The sequence below is a fragment of the Priapulus caudatus genome, unplaced genomic scaffold (assembly GCF_000485595.1).
Source record: "Priapulus caudatus unplaced genomic scaffold, Priapulus_caudatus-5.0.1 Scaffold91, whole genome shotgun sequence".
NCBI classification, from domain to species: domain Eukaryota; kingdom Metazoa; phylum Priapulida; class Priapulimorpha; order Priapulimorphida; family Priapulidae; genus Priapulus; species Priapulus caudatus.
Window position 1 is genome coordinate 389,553 of NW_014577152.1, and position 17,965 is coordinate 407,517.

The following is a 17,965-nucleotide window of genomic DNA, read 5'->3' on the forward strand; positions in this document are numbered from 1 at the left end:
AGGTATTCAACACCCCGAGTAACCGATTGTAACCGATCATCGGTTACTTGGGTCCAACCGATGATCGATTACGAAATTACAACCGATTGACAACACTACTGGTAACTATTTGATATAGTTGGGGTTAGGATTAGGGAGTAGGCGTAGGTGACTCCTTAGACTCGTTAGTGGAGTAGGCGAGGTACGGTCCGGCATATTAGATAAGATAGTACCAGAGCACATTCCGGTATACCGGACCGTACTCAGGGTACGTTCCGGCAGTACCCTGGGGGACATAGACCCTCTCAGCGTTACTGTTACCGTGTTAGTGTCACTGTTACTAAGCAATACTGTCGCTCATAGGGTCTATGTCCTCCAGGGTACTGCCCGGAACGTACCCTGGTTACTATTTGATATGGTTCTAGGGTTAGGGTTAGGGAGTAGGCATAGGCGTAGGTGACTCCCTAGACTCGTTAGTGGAGTAGGCGAGGTACGGTCCGGCATATTAGATAGTACCAGCTAGGGTACGTTCCGGTATACCGGACCGTACCCAGGGTACGTTCTGGCAGTACCCTAGGGGACATAGACCCTCTCAGCAATACTGTCATAGACTGAGATACTGAAGTTATACCTATAGGCTATAGTACATAACATGTATGTTTTAAATAACAAACTTGTTATTGGCTTTATACTGTGTCTGTATTAAATACTATTACTAATGCTATGTGTGCCTTTTCACAGCAAATTGCAAGAAATCTTCAATAAACATGCTAACAATCAAGGCGTATTGCCAACCAACCAGATTGCCTCTGTCATGCCTGAGCTTGGACTCAGTCCCTCAAGAGCTCAAGGTATGTGTACGGAGGGACGCATCCTTGAGAAGGGGGTATTTGGGTGGGTATCGAATGCATACTTGAAAAATATCTCACATCCCTCTTCGATATTAGCAAGATGTGAAAAACAATTCTAGGGGTTGCTTTTACAATTTCATAGTGGAAGACATGGTGCGGTGTGCAAGTCGCTGTGGTCACAGACAACTTCTCGACCATATCAAGTTCACCGAGTTTGCTGTCCTAGTAACAGAACTACAGGATTCTTACAAGAACTGGTAGGTTCCCCACCATATGTCTGATACATTTGGCAACATTCAAATAATGAGTGTGCAAAAACTGATTGGCGTAAATGTTTATATAAAGTGTGCAGTTCTTGTTAAATGTAGCGTAGCACCAAATAAATACGCCATGATCTAGGGTATTCATGTACTTCAAACTCGGTCCAGAATGTGAATCCCCCATGTATACTGGAATATAGTAATAATCTTGATGGATTTCATTTTTAGCTCATCTGACATAGTCAGATGCAGCTTGTAGAATCGCATGAGCGTGCGTCCGGCCGTGCGTCCGTCCGTGCGTCAACAGTTGGGCACAAATCTTAACCGCTCGACATACGGTCACGATATTTGGGACGTGGGGGGGGGGTAATCCGAAAACGAGTTGGGATGTCGAAGCTGGGGGTCAAAGGTCAAAGGTCAAGAGGTGTAAAAGAAGGGGGAACATTCCCTCCTTAACTTAAGGTATAGGGAGGAAATGCAGAATTGCGGCACAAATCTAAACAGCCTGACCTAGGCTCGTGATAGTTGGTGTATAGCATCATGGTAGGAAAAGCCATCACTGTGCCGAAATTGGAGGTCACAGGTCAAAGGTCACTGCCAGTGCATGTGGTGGTGATAGTACTGTGTAGTTTTTGCCTGCGTTAATTAGTTACAGGTGGCAGTTTTCTATTTCAGCCTGTAGGCTTGCGTAGGTAAATGGATGAGTGCTTACCTATTCTGTCTTGCAAATAGTTGTTGCTACTACGTACGATGGGAGCTTCCATCTTTAATCTTAAGACACTTAAACGTACACGCCATTTCGTGGCAACTTTCATAACGATCCCAACGAAAATTCCTTTGAGAAGGTTCCTGATACCATCCCTGTGCCTTCTACTGTTTCGGCGTGTATGTGAACACATTTGGGAATAACAAGGGTTTACTAGAATCCCACCACTCCACCACAGAGTCACTGCAGTAGACGTTAGATGAGCGCTGTTGCTCCGAGGCACTTGTTAGTACAAGTCGAATTGTAAAAATGTTTTCCAATTATAGCCAATTTCATCCTATATCGGAATCTAACAACAAGTCACGGAAGTCATGTCATGGTGCCAGAGCACTAGCTAGAAAACTAACTCGGGAACATTCCAGCATACAAGGTTGGTTTTAAAATAGGAAGAGTGGCACATATCACATACAGACAAATATCATGCAAGGACAGTGCCTAATAATACGTGTTAAACTCATTTTCCAATCAGGCGTACAATGTTCATTTCAAGGCTATTGCATAGTTTGCTACATTGATATTTCATGAAACCAGCTGTATTGAAATAAATAATAATTTAAACAGTTAGTCAACTATTTTGATTAACAATACTGACATACATGTTGCATAGAGTCATATCTGTTCTACACAATGTATTTTCAAATGTGTTGCTAAGAATAAACTAATTGTATTGTTTAGATAGTAAGTATTAAATGACTGATGCACTCACTTGTTCTAGTGTTTCTTGGGGGATCATGTAATCCAACAACATGGAGGAAGGACACAGCCATACCTTTTCTGAAGAGCTTAAACATTACTTTTTACAATCCGGTATGTATCATGCTATCACATCCATTATCGTGCTACATGTCTCCTATGATTGACATTTGGAATGAGGGATGTGCATTATCTAATGGTAATAATGTGCTATTCAATATTTACATATGCCTTATAGTTTGATGTGTTGGTATGGGTGGTACTGTATAGCATATGATGTACATTATTATGAATATTTACATGCATATATATACATGTTGTACATATTCATTCATTGCTTTAATAGCAAGTACCACATTGGGAGCCAGAATTGCTGGAAGTAGAGGACCAGGCAAAGGAGGTAAACATAATAAGATCCTGATAGTAAACATTTATAATAAGACAGGTAAATATTTTGTTGACAACATATCTAATCAATAGGTTGTATTTCATATTAAACCCCATATTAATCTGATCAGCTTTTCATTTTCTGTAAAATTAAATGTTATAGTGATGCTGGTTTTACAGGCATGTTATCACAGTATTGTGTAGAGGTTTTGCAAAAAGCAAGTGTTCATGACTCGACAGTATTTCAATGACATTGTGTGACAACTTGTTCCAACAATTGCTAACCTTGAAATCATTTTCAAATTAATAAAATTACATTACTACATGAGATGTTATCCTACTCACTGTATGTGAAAGATTGTCTAAAGTGATGTTTTTGCCAACCCAATCTTTTCTAGGCATCAGAGGTGCTATTCTTTGTTGTTGACAACGAAACGCGTGGTGTGTCTTCAATCATAGAGATCTCATACTATGCAGGTATGGTAATCAGAGGTGCCGTGTTGCCGGTGTACGTAACTAGATAAAATATATGGCATCACCAGTGTGTGGTGTGTGTTACTTTGGCTCATAGGGTCTATGTCCCCCAGGGTACTGCCGGAACGTACCTTGGGTACGGTCTGGTATACCGGAATGTACCCTGGTAACTATCTAGCTGATATGGTTAGGGTTAGGGTTAGAGTTAAGGTTAGGGTTAGGGAGTAGGCGTAAACGTAGGCGTAGGCGACTCCTTAGCCTTGTTAGTGGAGTAGGTGAGGTACGGTCCGGCATATTAGATAGTAGTATTTAGTACCAGGGTACGTTCCGGTATACCGGACCGTATCCAGGGTACGTTCCGGCAGTACCCTGGGGGACATAGACTCTATCAGCGTTACTTTGGCTGTAGGTCGTTACAAGTATTGTGTGTTGGGTGGGAAACATCTCACCTCTCATGTTACATTGTGATGTGCATGCGGTTCAGGTAGTCGGAGAGCGATCATCGTCGTGCTGAAGCCGTTTCAACGACCAGGAGTCATTATCAGGGATGAACCGCTCAGTAAAAGGTATCAAGTACAACATTTTCATCGTGATTACCTGCAGTATAGGTGTGTGCGTGCGTGTGTGCATGCGTGCATGTACCTGTATGCGTGTGTGTATTAGTTTAAGCTATGTGCTAGTTTATTAGCACATGTGTGCACATTAGCACATTAGCACATTAGCACATTAGCACATTAGCACATTAGCACATTAGCACAGTTATGTGCTAGCTATTGCATTAGACAAGCTAGTTTAAGCTAGTCATAGTGGCAGTGGGTGCAGAGTACATTGTTGATGTTGACTGCAGGTTTTTTGCAGTGGCAGAGCAGTGGCACGGCAGTAACAGAAATGGAGTAGTGATGGTGTTGGATGCAGGTTTGGTGTAGTGATGGGGCAACGACAGCAGTGATGGGAGTCGACCTTAAAACCACACTCAATCAAATAACCTATTGTATACCAGCATGCCGAGTCGTTGTCCCATCTTGTGTTCTTCCTGCGTCCTTACAGTGAGTGTGAAGAGCTGAACAACACACAGACCAGCCTACAGGATCTGCTCGAGCGGCAGTGCATACCAGTGTTCAGTGACATCTACAGGGCGCTGGTGTGCACTTCCAAGGTGCTGCAAGAGTGCAAGTGTGTGCAGGAACTAACAGCAGCTGATGGGGTGCAGGCTGTATGCTACCCTCACCTGCAAGTAGGAAAGAGGCTCATGTGAGTAATCGAAACAGTCTGTGCTGGTGAGAACACAGCGCCAGCACAGGTTGATGTTCATTCACTACTATAATTTATAGTGAAAGGATGCACCAAGGTGGTGTGTAGATCGACAGAGCATTGTGGTTAATGCAGAGTTGAGAGTGTACATAATTACAGAAGAGAAAAAGATATTGGGTCACTCAGTATACAAACGTTTGAAGTTAACGACAGTTGTGGATAGAGTAATGGGGGGGTTATCCCTATAGACCGAAGGTCCGATAGACCGAAGGTCCGATAGACCGAAGGTCCGATAGACCGAAGGTCCGATAGACCGAAGGTCCGATAGACCGAAGGTCCGATAGACCGAAGGTCCGATAGACCGAATATTGAAACAGGACCTATAGACCGAACATTTCATAAATCATAGTAAAATACTTTACTTAATTTGTGACAAACACGCACACGCACACGCACACACACAGACATGCACACGCGCACGCACACGCACATGTGTGTGTGTGTGAGAGAGAGAGAGAGAGAGAGAGAGATTGTCACGTTGCGCAATCATGCGTGTACGCGAGTCGCGAGATCACTGTGTGAGTGGATGTTCGGATGCGTAGCCTGGAGGCTAGGCGACCGGTTCTGGACGCGTAGCCACTGCGTATTCGAAAATGCATCTTTACACCTTGAACACATAACCTTCGGTCTATAGGGCTGTAATCAGTAATGGGTACTGTAATCCACGTGCTGCCAGTTAAAAATTCGCAGAGGCTAAGGGTTCGGTAGTCGTATCTTAATGTCTCGAGGATAGGGGTACGGCAGTCCCACACACAAGTACAAACAGTCACTCTATCCCTAACCCTAAGACTAACCATAAACCAACTCGGCTATCTTATATACGGGTGTCATAGTACCAAAATTAATCTATGGTGTATAACCTTTTGCTTTCAATATTTTGCATCTGAACTGACAATCAATCCCAACCAACTGGTGTAGGCTAGCTGGCACAATAATGTTCATTTTCATACTTCAAATCCAATTAATTAATTAATTAATTAATTAAACCAGTGAATTGATTTCCAACGGAATTATTTTGTGGGAAAGCGACGCATGCGCAAATGGACTGCCGTACCCGTAGCCTCGAGACATCCGTACCCGTAGCCACTGCGATAAAAATTTGTGCTTTCTCACTGTCCCACTCCCAGTATAGATGAGACAAACATCTATTGCAAGTATATCATTGAAGAGTGAAGAATGTCAGAGGGCTCTAGAAAACAGGTTGCCCAAATTTTAGTTTCTGTGGTGATTGGTTGATGAATCTCCACAAAATGTCCAGCAGAAAACGTACACACTATTACCACAGGTGCACGAATAAACATAGCACACGTGTGAGTAAAAAAACAACGTACCTGTACCAAACTATATGGAAGTTTGAATTTCCATCAATTCAATACATGTAATGTTCATGTAAACTTGCGAAGTTTAGCCAGCTGTGTTAAAATGCTGAGAGCACCAAAGTTATAGCACATAGAAAATTTGGGAGATGCATAATTAATCAGATCATGTGCTGCAGGGTGCGAAATTAACGTCAAATACTCCCTGATTTACTGTCGGACTCCCTGATTTGACATATGCAGGAGTCCGTGTGACTCCCTGAAAATTCTGCTATACTAACTAGTTCATTCCAGAGCGGACTCCCTGATTTGACATATGCAGGAGTCCGTGTGACTCCCTGAAAATTCTGCTATACTAACTAGTTCGTTCCAGAGCATGGCCTCGCGGAATGACAGAATTTTCTTCAGCAAATGTCTAAAGAAAATTTAGCAGACGTGCAACCACATGAATCTTCAAAATAAGTACATAAACGTTATTGTTAATCTCTTTAGTTTTTAATTTCAAACTGCAGACTCCCTCATTTTGCTGCGGACTCCCTCATTTTGAGGGCAGGGCGTTGGACTCCCTTGTTCAAATATTAATTTCTACCCCTGCGCTGTTTGCTTCAGCACCTTGCGAGAATCATTTTTCTTCATCGACTCTACGAATTCTGGTTTTCTCGACCTCAACGAACTCTGCCTAGCATATCGCTCTGCAACAAGCACAGAGTTCAACCCAGAATGGCTGGATTTTCAGCAAAGAAACAAGGGAATGTTCACCTTTGAGGAGTTCTGTTGCATATGGGTTGAGTTCCGGTTGCAGGTGAGAATGCCACTGCACATCGGCTGTGCTTCGTACCTTGTCTCTGCTTGCCTGTAGATTGATTGCGCAAGAACAAGAAATTGTTAGACAAACTAAATGCACTCATGTCCGTTCTAGATCTGCCATTATTTCTATTATAACAAAAAACATTCTGTGAACAAAAACATGCGCCACATTTTGAGGCAAGTTGTGGTATCTCTTAAAGTGATTACGTCACCGTAGATAGTAAAAAATAAAAAAAATATTTCCACTTTTTCACAAAATATAAGTAATTCTGTTCACTTTTTATGGTTAAATTGCTGCATTATACTTCTTATTTTACTGGCAGCAAGAACAATTAAGTCCGCACCTGCAGCTACAGCATACACGCGACCATTGACTATATATATATATACTACATGGTGCCTAACTCGCCGCCGCACAGACCACAACTCACCGTTTTCAATCAGTTACAACTCCAGTGTTCCTGCAGGTGACACCACTTTCCAACTATCGTTGGAATCGCGGAAGACTGCTGAACAAGCTACATCCGCCATTTTTAACAATCGGCCCGCCAGAATGCGCTCAAATCACAGAAATTCCTCAAATATCCATGCGAAATGATCCTTCGAATGCTACCTATGAAGAAGGCGGCAGGGCCGGCTGCGCTGATTGGCTGCAGCAAGTTTAATGTGCAGACAGGCTGCGCAACTACGCAACTGACTTGCTGGCAGTTGCTGCAGCCAATCGGCGCAGCCGGCCCTGCCGCCTTCTTCATAGGTAGCATTTGAAAGATCATTTCGCATGGATATTTGAGGAATTTCTGTGATTTAGCGCATTCTGACGGGCCGATTGTCAAAAATGGCGGATGTAGCTTGTTCAGCAGTCTTCCGCGATTCCAACGATAGTTGGAAAGTGGTGTCACCTGCAGAAACACTGGAGTTGTAACTGATAGAAAACGGTGAGTTGTGGTCCGTGCGGCGGCGAGTTAGGCACCATGTAGTATATATATAGTCAATGGCCGCGTGTATGCTGTAGCTGCAGGTGCGGACTTGTTCTTGCTGCCAGTGATTTTACTATATTGTTCGATGTGAACATACACTCGTGACGCATACATAGCCCATAGCAAGCAATTAATGTCAGGAACACTAATATCAAATCGTCCAGGTTTTTTGGATTTTTAACTAGTTGAGAAACAATCTTATCAGGTAAGAATTTGACGATACGTTTAGTCCCGTTGGTTCTTACTTTTAATGTAAAAAAATGGCAACAAAAATTTTACAAATTTTACCATAGAAAATTCGTGACGTAGTCAATTTAAGTGTGACTCTTTCTTCTCGCATAGGCAAGTCATCGCTGGCCCATGGCGCGCTTTATAATGTCTATTATAATGGATTGCATTCTACGGAGTGTTGGCCGGATTTTCCTTTATACGCTGTCAGTGTTCGGTAAGTTACAGAATCGTCAGTGGCGTTTATAACTTCATATACGGCTATTCACTTGCTATTACCCTACAAGTCCCCTGCATGCATATGGCACACCTTTCAAAAGATTGTGACATCAGTTTGCATTCAGGTTGCGATTACTCAGATTACACACATAACATAGAAAAGATAGGACTTGAAGTGTATATCTCATTTTGCTTATACACACACCAACAGGTTTCTCTATGGTGAATCTCAAACGAGAGAAAACTGGCAAGGAGGTATACCTTGGTGGCACCTGTATGCAATCGGATTGGAAGAGGGAGGCAATCACACTAATAAGGTATGGTAGTTGGCTAGATCCTTCACAATTTTGAGTATGGATCTAAGCTGCTGCCTGGAATGGAAGAATGCTGATTTAATTTGCCACCAAGAACAGAAGAGTGTAGATTCAACTTCGTTGCTTCTACATTTCAGAAAACATGGCGTAACATACTATGAGTGCTTGCCGTCAACACTGGTGAGGGAAAGTGCACAGGAGAACTGCAAAGTACTGCTGTATGTGATACCACCCGATGCACGTGCCCTTTTCCTAATGGCAGAGGTGAGGTGTATCTTGCTGAATGAATAGCCTGTTAACAATTGAAATCCCTATATTGGGTTGTACCTATGACATGAAAGTTACGGACTATTTACAGAGTTACTTACTGTTCACAGCGCACTGTGATACCAGTACAGAGAGTAAATACACGTGCAAAGTTTCCTGAGTGCAAGCAGATAAGAGGAGAGTTCTTCAAACCTATTTATAATTGCTGATATTATCAGCAAGCTGGTGCTGAACTCTGCTGAATGCGGCAGTGAGCTGAAGGAGTCGCAAGATGTTTGCTCAGTGCCAGCAGTACACATGTACGTGTACGCGCACATGTACACACACATACGCATAATTACATATAATGATAGCTATGTATATATGTCATATAGATAATATCAGGACAGGAGTCTATCAATAAATAATTATAAATAATTATAAATAATAATAAAAAATTGATAGACTCCTGATAATATATACATATGAGTATTGTATTGAAAATTCATTGCTGTATGAAATCCTTATTCAGGACACAAACTGAATATCAACTAAGACGATGTTTACTTTATTTTGTGAGCGTGTTAGTTGTTTTTTACTATAGAAAATGAACAGGACATGTGATATATGTGCAACACATCAGCTTGCTATATCTTCAGTGAATTACTCGTCTGTGCATTCGGCACCAGCGTGCTGATCATATTGGAAATTATAAACTGTTTAGCAAAACTCTTATTACACGTATTACGGGTCCATAAATTTTGTTATGTGACATTCCTTACTTGTCCGCTGCTGTTCATTTTTAGCTCATCTGACGTAGTCAGATGCAGCTTGTAGAATCGCATGATCGTGCGTGCGTCCGTCCGTGCGTCAACAGTTGGGCACAAATCTAAACGGCTCGACGTACGGATTCGAAAGTCTGGACGTAGGGGGGTAATCCGAAAACGAGTTGGGATGTCGAAGCTGAGGGTCAAAAGTCAAAGGTCAAGAGGTGTAAAAGAAGGGGGAAAATTCCCTCCTTACCTTATGGTATAGGGAGGAAATGCAGAATTGCGGCACAAATCTAAACAGCTCGACCTAGGCTCGTGATAGTCGGTGTATAGCATCATGGTAGGAAAAGCCATCACTGTGCCGAAATTGGAGGTCACAGGTCAAAGGGCAGTGGGAGAAAGGTCAGATATCAGACATTTTCTGAGGACATGGCTAACGGACAGAGTGAACAACTTTTTTGTTTCAGCGCTGACCTACCATTTTTATCACTTTATTGAAAGGACCATGAAATGTGCTTTCCACTGACGTGCGAAGAGTAAGTGTCTAATAACCTTTTGACCCTCAAGAGGAGGATTAAACATAGATTCCTGAACTGCCTTAATGATGTCATAATGTTCTTATATTCATGGCACATCCATAATCTGGATACCCAATATACCTCGATAGCCGAACGGCTACAGCACAGGATTACGGCTCAAAGGTCCTTGGATCGAATACCATCAGATTTTTTATTATTTACCTGTTTTCTGTATTTTTCTATTTTTATCCATTTAACTATTTCTTTGCAATTAAGGAAAATATATACATGATTTATTTACAACAATTTCATAACAACAAATAATTTTCACAACAATTATATTATTATTATTTTTAATAGGGTTAGGGTTCGGGTTAGGGTCACAATGCACCATAAAACAGGAGTTTCAGGCACGCGATTTGTATCAACCAATGGGATTTGGGAGGTATGCAGAATGCAGAAGGTTGCTGAAATGATGTGTACGCAACTGCGTATCTGCATATCTGCGCCTAACAAAGGTGTCACTACGCACGACTTAAATGTTACGTTTATAACCGTAGCAACAGACCTCAGATGAGCCCAGACGGTCTGCGGCTCTTGTTGTTCATAGCTCATCATAGTTGCCCGTATTTTCTGTAAAATGTCCGTGGATAGTCTGTAATCTTCACGTAGCGCATGATAAGTTTACATCACAGATATCGAGAAATAGTAGTCGGGAGGTTTTGGTTGAAAGCAGCTCTACTACTAGCATTTACAACAGAACCATGGTTAATGAACGGGTGGGCAGGGTAAACCTGATGTAGTTACATACATTTTCTGAACTGCTAATAAGGTACTGTTAAATTTTTTCAGGCATCATATTTCATCGGAAGGAAGAAAAATCTGGTACTCTGCGTAAAGTATCTATCAAAGGATGTTATCATCAATGGAAGCAGTGTAAGAATAATACTATTATTGTACATTGTTATAAGTAGTGCTTTTTAAAAATAACAAGAGAGAAAGAGAGAAGGGGGGAGATAGCAACTGGGGGAGTGGGACAGACAACAAGCGAGAGTATTATAATAATAAACCTATCAGCGATACAAAAATGACGTTCGCGTCCACTGTATTCTACTTCGTAAATTTCTGTATTTTCTACTTCTGTATTTTAAATCTTACCTTGCCAAATTTTCTCCTCAATTGCAGTTGTCCGTACAGGCAGTGAAAGACTACAACAGAGGTCGTACGTACCTGAGTGACATCGCTAACAGAGAGAGTGTGCCCGTGTTTGATGACGTCACCGAGGCAGTGCACTGTGTCATTGCCAAGGTCAAGGCCTCGGCCGCGAACAATATCAGTAGCGTCGCAGCGACGTGCATGCTGTGATCAAGATGAGGAAGAGGACGATGTGGCAGCTAGCCATCCCGCTTCACCCTACGTACACGACGCGTTCCCCTCAACGTATGTTACAGAGATGGGGTCGTGGGATGGTGTTACTGCTGAGAGATGAGGATGAGGATTATGTGGCAGCTAACGATTCCGCTATACCACGTATACGGCGCCCTCCCTCCACGTATGATGTGGTCGTGGGATGGTTTTACTCATGAGAGATGTAGAGTATTGTTTTAGTCATGTGTGTGTGTTTTTCTATTTGACAATGATTCGAGTGATGTCCATTCGAAATACAGGATAGGATCATGTTAGTATGTATCGTCACCACAGTAACTTTCCCTTTATTATATATAATCAACGTGCCATATATGTAGTAGCATTGCTCAAGCACATGTCTGGTGATATAAGGTGAGAGACAAATCAGTGCCAAATATAAGTATTCCGTTGATGGATCAGTGTGGAAATGATCTTTTGATGTGATAACGGATCAGCACCATTATACAGTGGTGAAGTGAGTTTATGATAATGTTACAGAAGTGTGCTGTCTCTGAATGCTGGTACAGAACAGCTTCTATAAATCATTCGTAATGGGCATCGTTATTTAATGATCCGTTGCCTGGTTGATGCGAGTTTAGTAAACATGAAAGTGTTTCCGATGATTTGCCAGCATTCAGTGTATCAGGAGTCTATCAATATTCTAGATTATCTATTGATAGACTCCTGAGTGTATGGTTAAGAGAAGCACACCTGGGGCAACCTTATTGTTTGATGTGCAATGTTCTGCATTGGGATTTTTTGTGTACATTCCGCGTATCTGCATGCAGACGTTGCAATTTCACCTAGCAGAAAACAACGATGGCATTTCGATTCTAACTTAGTTAATGCTATATATCTTACTATGCCAAAACACAGGGGTCCAGTAATTTGTTTGACAACGGGCCCCAGGTTCTTGTAACTCCAGCATCTGTTCAAAGTATTTTTGTTTAGGAATATTTGTAAAAATGCTGAAAATAAAGCATTATACATGCCCAAACCAAAATAGATACCTTTTGCACTAACTTAAAAGTTCAATACTTTTTACAAGTTTTATAATAGAATACACACTGATATGAAACCACTGGAATACACTTTACAATGTTTTTATTTGTTGTAAACAGTTACATACAAGGGCTCTATATATGCAAACAGCAACGGCAATGTACATCTGTCTGTCACCCATTTAAATGCGATATAAAACAACAGCAATGAAACTCGCATGCCTGTGTTCAAATCACGTACTACTCTGTGTGAACCATATACAAGTTGCCCTATATCACATCACATCTGCATCGGCTATGTGCTAATGTCAGGTATAAATGACTCGTGAAGCCTGTTCCAATTACGTATACAACTGTTACCGGAACAATGTTCACACGATACTGCAGAGTATTATAGTGAATGTACAAAACATGTGACAGAGATACACTGGCAAGTAATTAAGCTAGTAGGCCTGTCTTTGAAATATCACTTGTTCCTTGTAATGTTTCTGTACATCAAGGGTCGCGTGATCAATGAGCGATTCATCGTGACGAAATGATCAACTCGCACCTGAACGATTTTCGTGAGCCCAACATTATTTTCGCGGCTACGTGATGTGATGTAACACAGGGCACAGGGAGACCACCCGCGCCACGTGCAACCCTAATACTGGTACATACAGTGCTAACGAGTCGTCACCGAAAACTGATCGGTGGCGGGCAGCCGCGATTTATTTCAACCGCACATTGCCAAACACGAGTTCCGTACGGTAACTGAAATGCACAACTTCGCATATTCACAAATTTCCTATTTAATATTAAACGATCACACGGAACCAAATTGTACAATAATAATAGCAAGTTGCGTGGAGAAGAGCAGAGACCGAGTGTTGTCCGCCAGACAGCATTGCCTGTGTTACCTGTGCCACCGGGTAGGTGTGCTCATACGCAAACAGATGTGTGTGTGTGTGTGCATGTGCGTGTGTGTGCTCGCCATCGTAACGTTAAGTTCACGCACATATCGTTCATAGTGAGAAATAAACGCACGAACATCCATTAAATACAGAAAGAGATAAAACTACCACGAAAACGACCATTTCGAACGTGTGCACGTGTGTGGATGAACTGGGTTGTGTGATATACCTTTTTTAGCCGCCTGTTCTCAATAGCAACACAGAGCTGTGACTGACAAACCCTGTCTAAACAACAACGAATATAAGCCAGTAAAATTTGCATGGCACAATCAACGTGCTGAAAATTAAAACAAAATTCTGAAGTTCTCACACTTGAGATAACTGCAGTGCTGATGACAATAGACGCTCTCTACCGCGCGACAGCTCATATCCAGCATCCGGTTGTAACAGTGTACGGATTCGCTTCAGATTATTGCATCACAGGAGCCAGGATTGCACGACGGCGCACCCAGACAATAATATATAATCCAACTAGAACAGAGAAGATCACTAAAATATCGATACAGCGAGTCTACGAATCTGCACAAGTATGACAGACCCTAGCCAAAGGTGAACTAGTATGAAGCTGAACATGCCTGAGCTGAGGTTCGGTCGGTGGCCACGAGGGGGCAGTCTCGTCCGGCCACACAACTTCTCCCCTTCCTACAGACATGCGCGCAACAATCACAATGAAACGAATAGCCGAAATACAAAGCACACTGGAAAACGATTACAGTGTCAAACACAACGCCAAGACGGGCACTAGGGCTCTCTCATTAACGTGACAACTCTGCAGCTGCAACAGGGGGCGCTAGCAGAGCTGCCTTGTCTATCTCCTCCTCCTCACCGCCCGTCATTAGACATGAGGGCTCGTCGTCCGCCCGCCAGGCTCGCATCATATGCGGCCTCTAACGCGACGGCCACGGCGCGGCATGTCACGGGGCATAGACACGCCACGCCAGTGCACACCAGGGGGCACCCGATGTCACAAACTCATCATCAAAAGGAGCACTTCACCTCTTCAGCCGACGTGGTGCACCGAAATGCACGTTGTCGGGGGGGACCTGGAACTGTTGTTACTTCCTCAGGTCAATGCAAGTTTTTTTCTTCTTGCTTGCAGATTAATCTAAAATGGGAGAGTTGGGTAGAGCGACCTGGTAACGTTACCAAGCCTCCTGGCAGTTGAGACATTCTTGCCTCATGGATTGTTGATGGTGCTATACGCTCTACCCACGTACAGTCCAAAGGGCATTTACAACAAGAACCTCTTATTCTCGTTTAGCGAACCGTTTGCCCAATTACCTTTTCACTGTGCATACAAATAATGCCTAGGCCACCAATGAATGCTAGCTAAATAGTTGACATAGCATTGGCCACACCTTGATGACGACTGGCAAGGACAAGATCAAACTTGTGCCAGCACTGTAGTTGACATTAAACCTGGAAGTGCAATTATATGCAGTGAGGATTGCACCAATGCCACTTGCCATTACGCATTTATCCTTTATCGCACTGATGGCATTCTACATCAGTATACTAGTAGTCTAGTAGTGTTTGATTAAATCAAACATCCACTAAGACCGCCTATCTAGTTTCCCATGAAGGGCTCGGCAAGGTCTTGGTTTGTAGCACAGATGAGGTAAGGTTCAGACTATACATTAATCTCCTGATCTCTGAGCTCTTATCTAGCATAGACAACAATGTTTTTAAATAATTTCCTTTCGTGCCTTTACTTTGTACTTTTGCACACTAAAGGTAATCATTCTTATATTGCCTTAACTGACTGCCATGGCAATTTCACATAGCAGCTATGAATGGCTCATACTGCCAAATATCAGCAACAGATTCCTATGCTCTTTCACCAGCAGCAACAACGGGTCATGATGAAATGCAAGACAAATGCAACATGTTACAATAACATGAATCCACGTGTCGCAACAACCAATGCCCGTGTTTTACAGAGCATGTGCGCCATGCCATCATTACAATATTATTTCCTCCTGACATGCGCTAACACTGCTCATGTTACGGCACCATTAAAACAGCAACAGCCTCGTCCTTTACCAGACAATATCCCGATGTTAAAATGTTTCATTATCTGGTTTTATAACAGCATCACTCACGAAACAAAATGCTCAACGTAACAAATTTTTTCTAGCAGTGTCATCAGGTACAAGCCGATGGTTTTCGATAAGACAACTGCAATGTGACCGATTTACATTCACTGCCATCTATCATGAAGGATCCCCTTCAGGATCTGTGACAACCAAATGGTGCAGTGATTGTTTTGCAAAAAGATCAGTAAAATCTAAGAGTTGAGTGGATAGAGGACAGACATGACCTTACCAACTTCTAGCATATTATACAGCCGACGGAGAGGACAGCATAACAGCTTTAACACATTATAACATCCATTCGAATGGAAGGGGGTCAAATGAATGTACCCTATGCTGTTTCGTTGCAACAAGTTTGTACAATAGTCACCATCACATCTTGAGGACTTTGTTTATTTAATACAGGGACTATGCTTCCCCTTTAAAACCAAGCCCCATCTACCGTGGTCATGCAGCTGTGTGCAAGCCACAAATCTGAGTAATTCCATCTTTACTATTTCCTTACTTTGTTCGTGAAGGGTTAAGAACGTAGAACAATTACACCTCCAACAGGCAACCAAAGTGTGGTAATTTCTTCATGGATAAACATGCATGCCTGAGCAGAAAAGCAAACACATCTTCTTATGCCTACACCAAATATCATCGGTCTGCAATTACAGTAATAGACTTCCCCAAACCAATCTTCTGATACTATTTCTTATCACCACAGTATGCCATAGCAATAACCACTTGTTATAGAATGTTACACTTTTGTACCATTTTGCCAATACCGTGTAGTATAGATCACTCTCCACAGAAATCTACGTACCACGAGCTCCCTTACAGCAACCGACTTTCCGCATTCATACCATTTTTCGTTGATCCTGCCTTCAATCACGATACCACGAGCCATTCTTTACATACCGGAGACAAAGCACCAGCATCTTAACCTTCGACAGACTTCCGACCCAGCCGCTTCTTTGCGACATGCAGACAAACCCAGAGCAGGCAGAGATTCCCTGCTTCCCATTGCCAAACTTCACTCGTCCGTTTTCTCGGCGACGGAGGAGGTGGCGCCACCGTCGGCCGCGCTCGTCGCCGACGCAGGCTTCGTTTCGGTCACTACCGCGATCGTTGTCGTGGTCGCCGTCGTGGTCGGGGGCAGCGGCGGCGGCGGCGGAGGCGGCGGCGTCACCTCGGCCGGCTTCGTGACGGCAGGAGCGGTCGTGACGGGCGTGGGGACGTCGCTCTGCTTCGTGCTGGAGGTTGCTGAGGTGGACGGGGTGCTCACTGCCACCTTGTTCTGCTCGCGGAAGTACATCTGCACGAGAACGAAGCCCACGTTTGCTTACCGGTACTCGTTACTGATATCAGACTCGATTGACGAACAACACAGCATCCTGCTTACATCAAGTGAGAGGACCAAGATATCATAAAGCTGAAAGCATTGGAGGGAAATAAAACGAAGTAATAGACAAAGGCAAAAAAGAGAAAAGAAGAGAACGAGATAAGGGGGGAGAAAGAGAGGGGGGGTGAGTATTCACCATTCACCTTCACTGCTGTTACTAATCAGGGCTTGAAACTAACGCTCGCCCGCTCGCCCGAGGCTAGTAGAAATCAGTAAGGGCTAGCAGAATGTCTGGGCTGACCAGCCCTGTTGGCGAGTGGGAATGCCTACCAGATAACATATTACTAGTACTTCTTCAGCAACTACTAACCCGACCGAACTAGTAATAAGTAGTATACAACTTGCGTGTGCAAACATAATAAAATTGCAAAACCTAAACATAACAGTCACGATGCTGAACGCTGCCATATTAGATACTGTAGAATTTACTACCGGATTAAACCACATTAATTCCCTCACAGTGTATGTACGCAATACGTTTCTGTTCTACTTTCTGTTTATGTTCGTGGAACGGTTAGTTTACGGTTCAGCTGATCTCAGAATTAAACACTACAATCCCTCCCCTTTTCAAACGAAAAGATGATTTCAATTTGATGTTTGCTAAATAAGCAAATTAGAAACTCAAATTTACTTATACTCTTTGGAATCACCCTGGCTAATATACAATCCAGTCTCTGTGTCTATAATTGACGTGGAATAGTAGTCATGGTTTTGTCAGGTACTGTTATGAAAATAACCCGCATATATACCTTTAAACCTACATTCCTGTAACTGGTATTCTAAGCTTTTTATAATACGAAGTTCATCCTAACACCAGCATAACACGCTTGCTTCTATGTGGCTTATATTCAGTCAACTAATATAACTGCAATACAACTCTACAAATCTTAAACTATCACAAACACGATAACTCAACTTATAACTCTATACTGTACTTGTACTACGGTTCGACTTAAACATGAACTTTCAGATTTCAGTAAACTGACTAATAGTTCTAATCGTTAATTA

General features: G+C 42.7%; 2 protein-coding genes across 11 annotated transcripts in view; one reads left to right on the top strand and one right to left on the bottom strand.

The window, feature by feature from the left end:
- The window catches only part of LOC106804877, a 15,671-nt gene extending 3,113 nt beyond the window's left edge, over nucleotides 1-12,558 (top strand). The window contains exons 2-15 of the mRNA XM_014806256.1: nucleotides 721-830; nucleotides 973-1,087; nucleotides 2,123-2,226; nucleotides 2,572-2,663; nucleotides 2,896-2,949; nucleotides 3,335-3,413; nucleotides 3,895-3,976; nucleotides 4,458-4,661; nucleotides 6,647-6,839; nucleotides 8,164-8,266; nucleotides 8,480-8,585; nucleotides 8,720-8,846; nucleotides 10,969-11,052; nucleotides 11,302-12,558. Of these exons, the coding sequence (XP_014661742.1) occupies nucleotides 721-830; nucleotides 973-1,087; nucleotides 2,123-2,226; nucleotides 2,572-2,663; nucleotides 2,896-2,949; nucleotides 3,335-3,413; nucleotides 3,895-3,976; nucleotides 4,458-4,661; nucleotides 6,647-6,839; nucleotides 8,164-8,266; nucleotides 8,480-8,585; nucleotides 8,720-8,846; nucleotides 10,969-11,052; nucleotides 11,302-11,481 (1,633 nt within the window). The 3' untranslated portion in view covers nucleotides 11,482-12,558. The remainder of the gene's footprint in view (nucleotides 1-720; nucleotides 831-972; nucleotides 1,088-2,122; nucleotides 2,227-2,571; nucleotides 2,664-2,895; nucleotides 2,950-3,334; nucleotides 3,414-3,894; nucleotides 3,977-4,457; nucleotides 4,662-6,646; nucleotides 6,840-8,163; nucleotides 8,267-8,479; nucleotides 8,586-8,719; nucleotides 8,847-10,968; nucleotides 11,053-11,301) is intronic.
- Nucleotides 12,559-12,610: 52 nt separating this feature from the next.
- LOC106804876 (protein PRRC2C-like) overlaps nucleotides 12,611-17,965 on the bottom strand; it is a 29,277-nt gene continuing 23,922 nt past the window's right edge. For all 10 annotated transcript variants that reach the window (XM_014806252.1, XM_014806255.1, XM_014806253.1 and 7 more), the window contains one exon: nucleotides 12,611-16,870. In XM_014806252.1, coding sequence (XP_014661738.1) covers nucleotides 16,589-16,870 — 282 coding nt within the window. In that variant the 3' untranslated portion in view covers nucleotides 12,611-16,588. The remainder of the gene's footprint in view (nucleotides 16,871-17,965) is intronic.